This window comes from Phocoena phocoena, chromosome 17 (assembly GCF_963924675.1).
Source record: "Phocoena phocoena chromosome 17, mPhoPho1.1, whole genome shotgun sequence".
NCBI lineage: Eukaryota > Metazoa > Chordata > Mammalia > Artiodactyla > Phocoenidae > Phocoena > Phocoena phocoena.
In genome coordinates this window covers 56,005,407-56,017,715 of record NC_089235.1, presented here as the reverse complement: position 1 = coordinate 56,017,715, position 12,309 = coordinate 56,005,407, and the positions used below count along the sequence as shown (strand labels likewise).

The 12,309-nt window shown below is 32.6% G+C and overlaps 1 protein-coding gene across 4 annotated transcripts in view; it reads left to right on the top strand.

Annotated features, from left to right (window-relative positions):
* The window catches only part of CSMD3 (CUB and Sushi multiple domains 3), a 1,073,652-nt gene that overhangs the window by 677,856 nt on the left and 383,487 nt on the right, over nt 1-12,309 (top strand). For all 4 annotated transcript variants that reach the window (XM_065895021.1, XM_065895023.1, XM_065895022.1 and 1 more), the window contains 3 exons: nt 3,605-3,721; nt 6,926-7,141; nt 8,817-9,005. In XM_065895021.1, coding sequence (XP_065751093.1) covers nt 3,605-3,721; nt 6,926-7,141; nt 8,817-9,005 — 522 coding nt within the window. The remainder of the gene's footprint in view (nt 1-3,604; nt 3,722-6,925; nt 7,142-8,816; nt 9,006-12,309) is intronic.

The window sequence follows — 12,309 nt, the reverse complement described above, 5'->3', positions numbered from 1 at the left end:
ACATTATGTATTTTTTGTCTGCTTTTTTTTGTTTGTTTTTGTTTTCAAAATGTAAGTTCTATATGGCAGGGACTTTGTTCCCTGTTATGTCCTCAGTGCCAAGAATAGTTCAGTTCCCGTCACACAGTTGGTGCTCAATAAATCTGAGTTTAGTGAAAGAATGAGCAGACTATTCTTTCCAGCCTTTTGGGAATACTTACTTTATTTTGATTTTGCATTTTTATTTTCTGCCCTTTGCCTTCATCAGTGTTTTTTCCTTTCCACTAGAATGTCCTAGCCCTTTCCAACACTGTTTTTACCAAACTCCTAGTCAATATTTTTTTGTTGTTAATTTGTCTCCAACTTAATCTTTTTTTATATATGTTTTTCTTCCAATTTTATTGAGATATAATTGACATATAGCCCTGTATAAGTTTAACGTGTTCAGCAATAATGAGTTGACTTACGCACATCATGAAATGATTATCACAATAAGTTTAGTGAACATCCACCATCACATACAGATACAAAATTAAAGAAATAGAAACAAAGTTTTTCCTTGTGATGAGAGCTCTTAGGATTTACCCTCTTAACAACTTCCATGTATGACATACAGAAGCACTCATTATGTTTATCATGTTGTACCTTACAACTCAGTGACTTGATTTGAGTCAACTTAAGGTCATGGACTCTGGAACTAGACTGCTTGAGTTCTCTCTGTGCCTGCTTTCTCATCTGTAAACTGTGAATAATTATAGTACTTTTCTCATAGGGTTGTTATGGGGTTAATTGAGTTAATACAAATAAAAGTCTTCAGAGTAGTACCAGTCACATTTCAAGTTCAATATGAGTGGTCATGTTTTTGCTAAAAACGAGTGAGTAGTTGCAATTTTATCCTGTTTTATTACAAAGTAAAGTACAAGTATTTTCATATTTTCAGTTTCATCTTTCAAAAAAAAAAAGAAGAAGAGAAAGAGACTTAATCACACTCTTTCCCATTATTTACTGTGAAATTCTGTCAGTTGAGTCAGTTCCTTTCAAGGCCTTTATCCAATACTAATATTCTCAAATAACAGAAACTTCTACTGTGTCATAAAAATGCACTGTATATTTTGTCATCTGATTATAATCTAAGTAACAATATAAATTTTCATTAAAAATATATGAGTTACTGACCATTTCTCCTAACCATTTTAATGTGTAATGGTTACTGAACTTTATTCATTTATCTGCAGAATGTTCATTGCCCACCTTCAACACATATGGTAGGTGCCGCTTGCAGACAGCAAATTTCTAAGAAATTAGCTAAGTACAGAAAGAAGGATATTTTAAAAGTAGCTTTATTTGAAAGAATGTTGATGAATAGAAGAACTTTCCCTCTACAACTGGTACACCCACCAAATACACACACATGCATATACAGGAGCACATGTCTGATGTACTTTCTAAAACTTCACATTTCTCTTTTTTGTTATTTTTAGTGTTTAATTTAATTAAATAATTCAACTCTCTTAACTTTAATGCTTCTGTTCACTGATTTTTACTCTTGCTATATGAAGCATACTCCTTTCAAATAGAGATTGTAGGTTTTAATCCAGTAGAGCATTTTCACTCATTACATTTCACTCAACAAATTCATAGCATGTTGTATTGTTAGGTTTTTTTGTCGGACTCTCACAATGAAGAATAAAATGAAATATAGTGTCTCACAATGGAGAATAAAATGAAATATAGTGTATTAGGAACAAATTATTGTATGTAAAAATAATCTAATGAAATAATAACAGTTCTCTGTCAAGAAGCAGAATGAATCACAAGGAAAATTTTAAAAAGGTCAACTTAGCACCATCAAGATACAATGGAAATGGTATACCTAGCCCTTAACTTGATTACAAAAGCTCAATGAGGCTTTTTTTTTTTAATTGAATGAAAATTGAAAGTTTCAGTAAGAATAATCACCAATAAAGGTCTGTGCAGGCTCTAAACAGGAGCCTAGGCTTCCAGACCATGAATATTATTGTAAATGTCTTAATAATAAATGAAATTGGAAGCATAGCCTTATCTTGGTCTCGAGAAGGTGGCCTATAAGACAACTTCAAGTGAGGTACTAGTCAAGACCTTCTTTTATTCCTTAGTGAAGTAAAAGAAGTAGCAAAGGGAAGAGTGTTCTGGTTTTTTTTGTTTTTTTTTAAAATTTATTTATTTATTTATTTTTGGCTGTGTTGGGTCTTCGTTGCTGTGCGTGGGCTTTCTCTAGTTGCAGTGAGCGGAGGCTACTCTTCATTGTGGTGCACAGGCTTCTGATAGGGTGGCTTCTTTTGTTGCAGAGCACAGGCTCTAGGCGCAGGGGTTTCAGTAGTTTTATCTCACGTGCTCTAGAGCACAGGCTCAGTAGTTGTGGTGCACGGGCTTAGTTGCTCCACAGCATGTGGGATCTTCCCGGACCAGGGCTGGAACCTGTGTCCCCTGCATTGGCAGGTGGATTCTTAACCACTGCACCACCAGGGAAGCCCCAAGAGTGATTTTTAATTGTGTGTATATTTATGTAAATCTAAGCCTGCTTAAATACTTCTAGGAACTGCAGACTTACTATTTCTAGTCATGTCAGTGTAGAATAGCAGCCAGATTGCCTCAACTCTTCCTTCTCAGCGTTGCCACTTGGAAGAAATCATGGAAGACAATAAAGCCAAAACTCACTTTTCTGGTATCCCAGAGAAGTTGAGCAAGGATCAGAGCAGATAAGGTATGTTGCATTCACAGTTCTTACTGCTCTTACCCATGTTGCCCATGTCCAAGAGAGTAGACATATCCAAGTGGAATAGAATAAGGAGTCAACTTTTCTCTGCTTCCACGAGAATGTACGTTCTTACCTGACTATATCTTTGTTTCCTTTAATTTTAAATACTGGTAAAATTATCTGGCATATCATAACCACTGATGGTAGAAGGCATTGTAAACTGTCATTTATTCTAGAGTAAATGAACATTGAATTAAATTTCAATTTCTTTGACCTCAGTTCATAAACATTTATTTAGTTTTATTATCTTGGAGTATTTACTTAAAAATCAATATCTTCTCAGAAACCCCTTTTTGTTCATGATATTTCCCAGAGAAATGTACAAGTGCAGAAGCAGCCTTCAAATTTTTGGTTTACTTCACTATTTTAAAAAGAATTCTATGAAGAATGACATATATCCCTTTAGGAATCTAAAATAAATAATTTTGTATAATTAACAATTTGTTTTCTTAAAGCTTAGTAAAAGGGGGACTGCTAAAGAATTAATTACTCATGTTTAATTTACAACCAATTTATGCAAATGTTGCTTATAATTAGAAATGTGTAAGATAAGTATGTACTTCAAATGCAAATGTGGAAAGTTGAGCTAAATTCTCCTGGGGCCAGTATTAATTCTCAGATACTATTACATATCTTTTTCTTCTCTTTGCTGCTGCAAAGGATGAAATGATTTCTTAGTATTGGAAGAGGTCTTTACACATTGCTGTTATTACCAGGAAGTAACTTAAGCAAAAATAATCAGACTCATTCTATTTTAAGAGAGATTTGTTCAGCCTCTGCCTCTCTAACTATGCCTGATCAGATGACTACATTTCTTTGTATTTTCAGCATTATGTGGAGGAGATGTTAGAGGGCCTAGTGGAACAATCTTATCACCTGGTTACCCGGAATTTTATCCAAATTCTCTGAATTGTACGTGGACTGTTGATGTAACCCATGGAAAAGGTAATTTGCCTCATACAATGATAATGGGCTATCTTCTGAATTTTCATTGCATCTATTTTTATTTCATTGTCCTTTACAATGTCATTTTGCATGAGCAAAACCAGATCAGTACTAAAATATGCTAACACAATTCAATTTGAGTAACTGCAGGAGAAGATTATATTTACTTTTCTATAGTATTATACTCATGTTTTTGTCAGAATGGTAATATGAGATATTTATTTTCTTTTGATATATTAAACTAATGTTACTTGGAATTTTCATATCAACAGAATCTCAAACAGGATGGCTTTTGTCTCTGGCACAGTGGGTTGATTTCAAAAGTTCAAAGGGGAATAGGAAGATACTCTGAAGTGCTGAACCAATTGTGAAGCAAACAGTACATGTTTATATACACTCGTTTTTAAAATGTTTATGATTATTTATTATAGCTATATTTCCTGTGTAAATTTTAACCATTCTAGAAATATCTGTCTCCAATTTTCTGTCAGAACTGAAGTTATATCTCACATAATTGAATGAGAGTATAAAATTGCACTATGCATATGGTAGATGTTAATAAATGTCCTTTGAACAAATAAATGAATTTCCTTGTAGTACTAAGTATGGTTTATTCATGCAATACAACCAAAATAGTATATTCGCAATATAAGTGGTTAAGGCAAAAACTTGACACTGGGAAAATGGGCATTCTAATATATCAAAATGAAATTGGATGAAAATTATTTACCTGAAAAAAATCTACATGCTAATCTTTTTAAAAAGAGTTAATTTATTCATGATAAAAACTGCTTTGGAGAAGCAGTTTTTGTTTTAGCTCTATTCTTATATTATTCTTATTGGTTTTTACTATTACATTGTACTTATTAACTTTACTATAGAAGATCTAAAATAACCCCACCCACAAAATCCTAGCAATGAGAAGATGATATTACAATTTTAAAAATTAAAGCTTTATTTAATAATTTGAATTCATTGTGTTTTTTACACAATGTGTTTTTACACTCCTGTTCAACTATGTGAGATATATCTGCAGTTCTGATAGAATATTTGAGATACAAATGAAGTTTGCCTTTATTAAAATTATACATCCTTTTATTGACAGTGAGGATTATATAAGGATTGTTATTTTAATGAAATTAAATATAATTGAGAAAAAAATGGTGTTAAAATGAGTATTGTGGTATTGTACAGCAGGAATGAGGTAGAAGACTTTGTAAACTGTCATTTTTGTTGTTCTCCATAATGGAAGACTCTTTGCTGGACGTTAACCAAAGCATCCAGTGTTATTATTATTTCAGTGTGTAGTGGATTAATGGAGTTTAAAATAAGCTTCCTTGTATTATACAAGAAAATGGAGGGCTACGTACTGCTTGCTATGTAAATAGAGGTTTAATTAACACTTAAGGTTTTGCATCTTCACAGATTGCAAGTGTTAATTAAATCTGTATTTACATGGCAAGAAATGCAGATGATATGCTTTTCTTTTATGAGCCAACAAAATTGTTTGGAAGTACAACTATTCCAAAGTGTAGCCAAAGTTATGTGAAGGATAATCTCTTAAAGTTTGGAGAAATTGTCAAGCTAATATAATTTAACCTCTCACCCAGCACACACAGATGCGCACACGCACGCGCACACATGTGTCAATATGTCACCCCCTCAAGGTCATAGTTAGTGTCATAGCTAACTAAAACCTAGATATTCATGATATTTTGACTTCAAGCCCAAGTTTTTTCTTATATTTCTGTAACAAAAATTGCCTTAATAAGGCTTTTTGAATTATCACTTTTATGAGAAGGTACTATGATGTTGAAACCACTGATTTTTTCTCACTATTCTTCAACACCCATTGCCCTATTAAGATTGCATGTCTTTGCCTGTCCACTTCTTCTTCCTGAAATGTCTATCCCAGGGTTGCTATTCCACAAACATCTGTTCACTTTTGAAGGCCATTGCCTTCAGAAGCCTCTGCTGATACCTTTGACAAACTACCTCTATTTCTATGCTCCTGTATTGACTCACATTAATCACTTTTATAGCACTTAGCATAATGTTTGAACTTTTATTTTATGTATCTTTTTCCCTCAGATAGACCATGAGTTATTTACAGTCTTCTAATTTTTTTTATATTCCATAATGCCCATAATATCGTGGGTTCTTAGTATCATATTCTTATTTGGCTTAATTGACCTTCAGCAGAAGGTCTTAAATTGTTTTGCTGCAGTGAAAACAGATTTTATTGCTTAAACTGTAATCTGATAAACAGAGGCTTACTTTTATAAAGTCGCTGACTAGGACAGAGTGACATGAAACCAATTTACTTTCATGTTGAAGGATTAAACAATAACGATAGCTAACGATTGCTGAGTACTTCCTCTGAGAAAGCACTGTGCCAAGTCATCCCCTATATTGTCTCATTTAAACTTCAAGACAACCCTATTAGGACCCCATTTTTCAAATGGAGAAAGTGTGTCTCAGAAAGACTATGTATGTAATACTTGACAATGGGCTTATCAGCATCACTATCTAACAGAATTTTTAATTTTCCCGAGTATTAATTCAGTGCATATCAGAACAACCACATTTTTCTAAGAAAAACAGGCATAATGAATTTTTTCTTCCTTTTTTTCCATCTGTTCTTGTATTACCTGCCTAGTTTTTCTTAGTTTTAGTCTCTGATTGAAATCAAATTGACTTAATGTGAATTTCCATTCATTATTTTGTAAACTTAGGTATCAGTTAATCTAGATGGCAGAGCATCTTCTCCTTGCCACATTGACACCTCATTCTCATTTACATCTGTCTAGTGTCAATTACCACATTTACACTGAAGAACATTTCAAAGACTGACTTAATTTCTGGACCCCTCCTAAAAAAGGCTCATTGTGGAGAGAGAAAAAAAGAAAGGTTACATTTTTTAAAAATTTTTATTTATTTATTTTTTTGCGGTATGCGGGCCTCTCACTGTCGTGGCCTCTCCCGTTGCGGAGGACAGGCTCCGGACGCACAGGCTCAGCGGCCATGGCTCACGGGCCCAGCCGTTTCGCGGCATGTGGGATCTTCCCGGACCGGGGCACGAACCCGCGTCCCCTGCATCGGCAGGCGGACTCTCAACCACTGCGCCACCAGGGAAGCCCCAGCTCTATGTGTTTTACTGATATAGTTTATAAGTCTAATTAATTTTCATCTTTTCCTTAATAGGTGCGCAGTTCAATTTTCACACCTTTCATTTAGAAGACCATCATGACTACTTACTGATCACAGAGAATGGCAGTTTTACCCAACCACTGGCACGCCTGACTGGTTCAGAACTTCCTTCAATGATCAATGCTGGTCTCTATGGAAATTTCAGGGCTCAGTTGCGCTTCATTTCAGATTTTTCAATATCATATGAAGGATTCAACATTACGTTCTCTGGTAAGAAAACAAGTTTAAAAATCAGATTTTTTAAAGTATGAGCATAACTTTTGTTATGTATGACAAAACAGAGAGAGAAAAAAAGAGAAAAGAAATAAAGAAGAAAACAAAGAAATTATCTGCCAACAAATTTTAATGAAACGTTGAAATGCCTTGAAGATTGTCTATAGTAATATATTAAAGGGAACCTTTAAATAATAGCAAAAAATAAATCAATTCATTAAAAAATTTAATAGAAATACAATAAATACATCTCTTTAACTTGCATCCTGCAGAATTCTGACAGAGAAGAACTTGCTAAAATGCCAGTTGAACTTAAAATGGAAATTCATACATATATTTAAAGTTTCAATTAGGCCATAAATGAAATGTTAGTTAAACCAGTGATATCTAGTTTTGTGTTTCAGAAAAAGGCATAGTTTATAGGCCAAGATTAAGAAAAGCTTAATTTATTCATTTGCAACTAGATGATATAGAAACAAGTTAATATGGTTATTCTTTTATTCTAGAATAACCTCATCTGTAGGCAACATTATAACTTGGATTACAGGAAAAAAATTATAAGACCAAAGTGAATAAAAATGATTCTTATTAGTTCTACTTTCTAGTTAAATGAAGTAGTGAAAGAGAATACAGAAACAAATTAATAAGTAAATCTTATGCCAACCTACTAACATTAAATTTATATTACAATTATACATGATTTTATAAATGATATATAATTTATATAAATAAAATCATAAAAATACTAACCTCATCCTTCAACAGTTATTCTAGTATTTACATGAAAATATTTGTCTTCTAAAATAATTAAGGTATTTCATAGTGAGTAGCAAATGAGCATAATCAATTTTAACCTAGAATGTTAAAAGTATATCCAAATAAGTTTTTTAAACAATAAAATAATAGCTCATCAACGTGAAACAATCCCTCTTGTTCTCCACTGCAATTACATACTAAGCATGTGCTCTGGAAATATTTTTAGATAAGCTACTTCTTCTTAGGACTGTATATAAATTATAATATTGTTGTTTAATTAACTCTACTCTCTCATACCCTGAAGAGTGTTTAACTGTTCATTTTCATGGTGCTTATTCATTGCTTGAGGAAGTTTTCTTGTATAAATCTATAATATACTATTTTCAGTTTATAAGCACTTCAGTCTTACATAAACCCTTGCATCTGAAGTGACATGTTTTTCAGAATATGGATGAATTGAATTTCTTGTATACTAGAGGCACAAGAGCCTTTGTCATTTAGACTATAACCATTAAGTAAAAGCCATTTCAAAATGCAAATCATTTCATTCTAAATGGCATTTTTTCATTTGAAAATATGAATTTATTATGCCATTATTATAAGTCAAAAATCTATGAAATGGAAATTTTCTAATGCAGAAGAAAAAATACAAGATAAATAGCTACATTTTCAATGTATCACTCAGAAGGTGACATTTTCTCACCTGTATTGAATTTCACACATAAGAGTATTCATTAAATTAGTAGACCTTTCACAAAAGAAGAAAATTATGTGTGCCATCAGCATATACCCATAATTTTACATATAGTAACTTTTAAAATGTATGGCTGGCCCTAAAAGCATCCATTTTGCAAATAGGAATATACCCTTAAAGGTTACTACTAACATTTTCTTTGTTCTCTTCATCCAATTACAGAGTATAATCTGGAACCTTGTGAAGATCCTGGAATTCCTCAATATGGTAACCGAATTGGGTTCAGCTTTGGGGTTGGTGACACTCTGGCCTTCTCATGCTCATCAGGTTATCGTCTGGAAGGGACGCCAGAGATCATCTGTCTTGGTGGCGGTCGACGAGTGTGGAGTGCACCTCTGCCAAGGTGTGTGGGTACGTGGTCAGCTGCTTTCATTTGCTTGTATGTGTAGTCACTGTCCATGGAGTTGCATGGTTATACACCCTTCGTTTTTTAATAATCTGTTGAATTTCTTCATTTCTTTCATATTAGTTATTTCAGTGTTTTTTCCACTTGGCAATCTGATATACTTCAATTACCTTCTCAACTGTTCTATTCAACCAACCATGCTTCTAAATTTGTTTTCAGATGATAAGAATAAGGAATGAATAGATAGACAGATAGATAAACAGGTAGATGACAGAATCATATTTTGAAAGCTTACAGAAAATTGCATTCTTGTATTCTGTTAATAGATGATTTTCCATGACTTCCAACTGAAGTTTTGACAATATTTTATAACTTAGAATTAACATGTAGGAAACATGATTACAAGGGAAAATAATAATTTAAGGACCATCAAGGCAAGTATTGACTCAGTATGTGCCATCTATAGAATTAATCTGTTGTGATAGATGAATTAAGATGGGAATTCATTTCACATGAGATAAAGAATTGCAATAAATAAAATATTGAAAGTTTGGAGCACCACCTCAACCTTTGGAAATGAATATTTTGACTGATAAATTAAAAAAAAAAACCTGTAGAGAAAATGAAGGACTTTTCACTAGGACTTAAAGTCATTTTTATTTATATTAGGAAATAGGCAAGACTTTCTTTAGGTCATCACCCATTCAGTGGTTATCAGTACTCATTTTTACAATAGAACAAGATGTAAAAGTTTATTTTATTATTTCATAAAGCTCTTAAAACTCTCAAAAGCATTTAATTTGAATTTAATTGTAAATTTAATGGTGCATCACAGATCTTTGTAAGTTATAATATGCTACAAAATCAGGCACATTGGTAAAGATTTGATCTGTGGTTTAAGAATTTGTCCTTTTTTCTTTTTTTAATGGAGGCAATATACCCCACAGATGAAAATGCAAATGGAGAAGAGGATACTCTCTATGACTTATTCAATATATTGTCCACTGTTTAGAATGTGGTGGGAATACCTGTGGATCCCCAAATCTAGTAAAAAAAAAATTTGATCTTTCAAGTTAATAAGTTTTATAGTGATGAGATTGTTTTCACAGCCCCTAAGGGTTATATAACAGACAAGGTGATATTCAACAGGTGAAATTTCTTTTTAAAAATCATAGGCTTTTATAGAAATGGCACAAGCAGCCACAGAGGCTGGGAGGTGATAAGTAGTCATACTCTCAGAGCATCTTTTCCAGGAAGACATATATAGTCCTTCTGTTTTGTTTTTATGTTTGGGGTTTTGGGTTTTTTTGTTTTTTCTGCTGTTGCCAGATTTGGAATTCCCCTCCTTATCTGAATTACTCCCATTTCCATTTTTCTTTGGTGTGAATATTAATGAGAATCTTGGGAATAGTCCAAATGAGGGCTACAGAGTGCCTGGATTTATATCCTGGTCATTTGATATTGGGTTAATTCACTTTTCTAAACTTCACTTTTCTCATCAGCAAAATGGTTACAACATTTTGCTAATGTTAGTTATGAGGGTCAAAGAGATTAGCCATGCCAGTCAGACACCTAATACAATCCCTGGAATATAGGAGGGGTTCAGAACTTAGATGCTGTTATAACTCTTATTATATTGAGAATAATCTGCTGCCTACCCAACCCGCCGATCTAGTTTATAAAACCAATTATAGTACGGAATGAATTCCATGTTATAAAACACCAACCTTTATTAGGGTCTACCTGGCTCTTTTATATATGTATTTACCTCATTTAATTCTTACTATAATTCCGTTATTGTTATTCCCCCCATTTTTCATCAGAAGAACCTAAGTCTTAAAAGATTTTAAACAACTTGCCCAAGATCGTCAAGGTTGTATGTGGCAGAACCGTGATTTGTATACAGTCTTTCTCATTCTGAAACCCAAATTCTTTTCGTTAGGATGGTTTAACCTCAAAAAGACTGAGGGAAAGGTAAATCTCAAAGAATTCTAAGTCACAAAGAGTTGATTAATATTTTCTTTCAAAGTACCAGAAACATACCAGGATGTTACACAGGCTGAGAAGAAAGTGCTTGTATCTACATTTTTAAGGTTTACTCCACTTTTACGATAAATTTTAATCAGTAGGTTTATGAAAATCTGACTTCACAAAACAAGTAACTTCAAGTTCGTTTTGTTATATTAAAGTATTTCTTTGAGAGTAGGTTTATTCGTGCTTAAATCTTTAGTGAGAAATATAACATAAAATCACCCTATGGACAAATTTAGAAAACAAAGTTATTGCCATGGGAATTTTCCCCTCATTTAAAAATTAACTGTGCTTGCTTTTAAGCTTATTAAAGTATACAATTAAGTTTACTGTCCTTAATGAATTCCACTGTAGGTATACATTTAAGTTACAAGATAGAGTGAGAAATATTTTCAAATAGTATGATTTTTTAAAAATTTTATTTCTCCAATTTTCTTTAAACTTTTCTTCACTCTTTTGCCATGCGTTAAAACAAATATGTTCCTTTTTGCATTTCTGGTTCTGTATATGTGTATGTATCTATTTCTTATTTTGTTATCTTTTCAAAGTTCACAATCTTCAGTCACATAAAATGTGCATTATTTGTAACTATTCATATGAACAGATGCAGTTTTAGCAATGCTAGTTTATTTGGACAGATTTTATCTCTTCTTAGATTCTTTGTGCTTTTCACTTCATATATCTCTAAAGCCAATTCTCTAGTGCATACTTGTTTAAAAACATTATTTAGTACTCAGCATCGGCAGGCTCATAGAAAGCTTATGTTACAGAGAGTGGCCAAACTATGAGTAGGTTGTATTCCAAAAGTTTGTTTCTGCTTCAATTATTTGGAATCTAGGTGGTTTTTCCTTGGTACAAGGTTGCAAACAGTGCATTCCCAGAACAAATCATAGATGAGACTTAAAATTTTGTGTCATGTGTAAAACTAATACTAACATTTACTAAAATGACTTACGTATACCTAGGTTATGTAAGAATGTGCCTGACTCTGGACATAAGGCAACTGATAAAGCGATTTTTGGAAACTTACTTTTTGTTTATTTTTTACTATATATTTAATGTTGATCCTATATTTAGTGTGTAAATTGGTTAGTGTCTTCCAATCTCTGTTGGTAGAATTTGGTGAAAGTTACCTTAATTCTAGATGTTAGATGAATAATAAATAATGTTTCATTATTTATAATGTTTTCCTGAGAAACCTCTGCATTTATGTTTTAAGGTAATATTTTAACAAAATGAGACAATATAATAACACCATAATATTGTTTTTACAGTCTA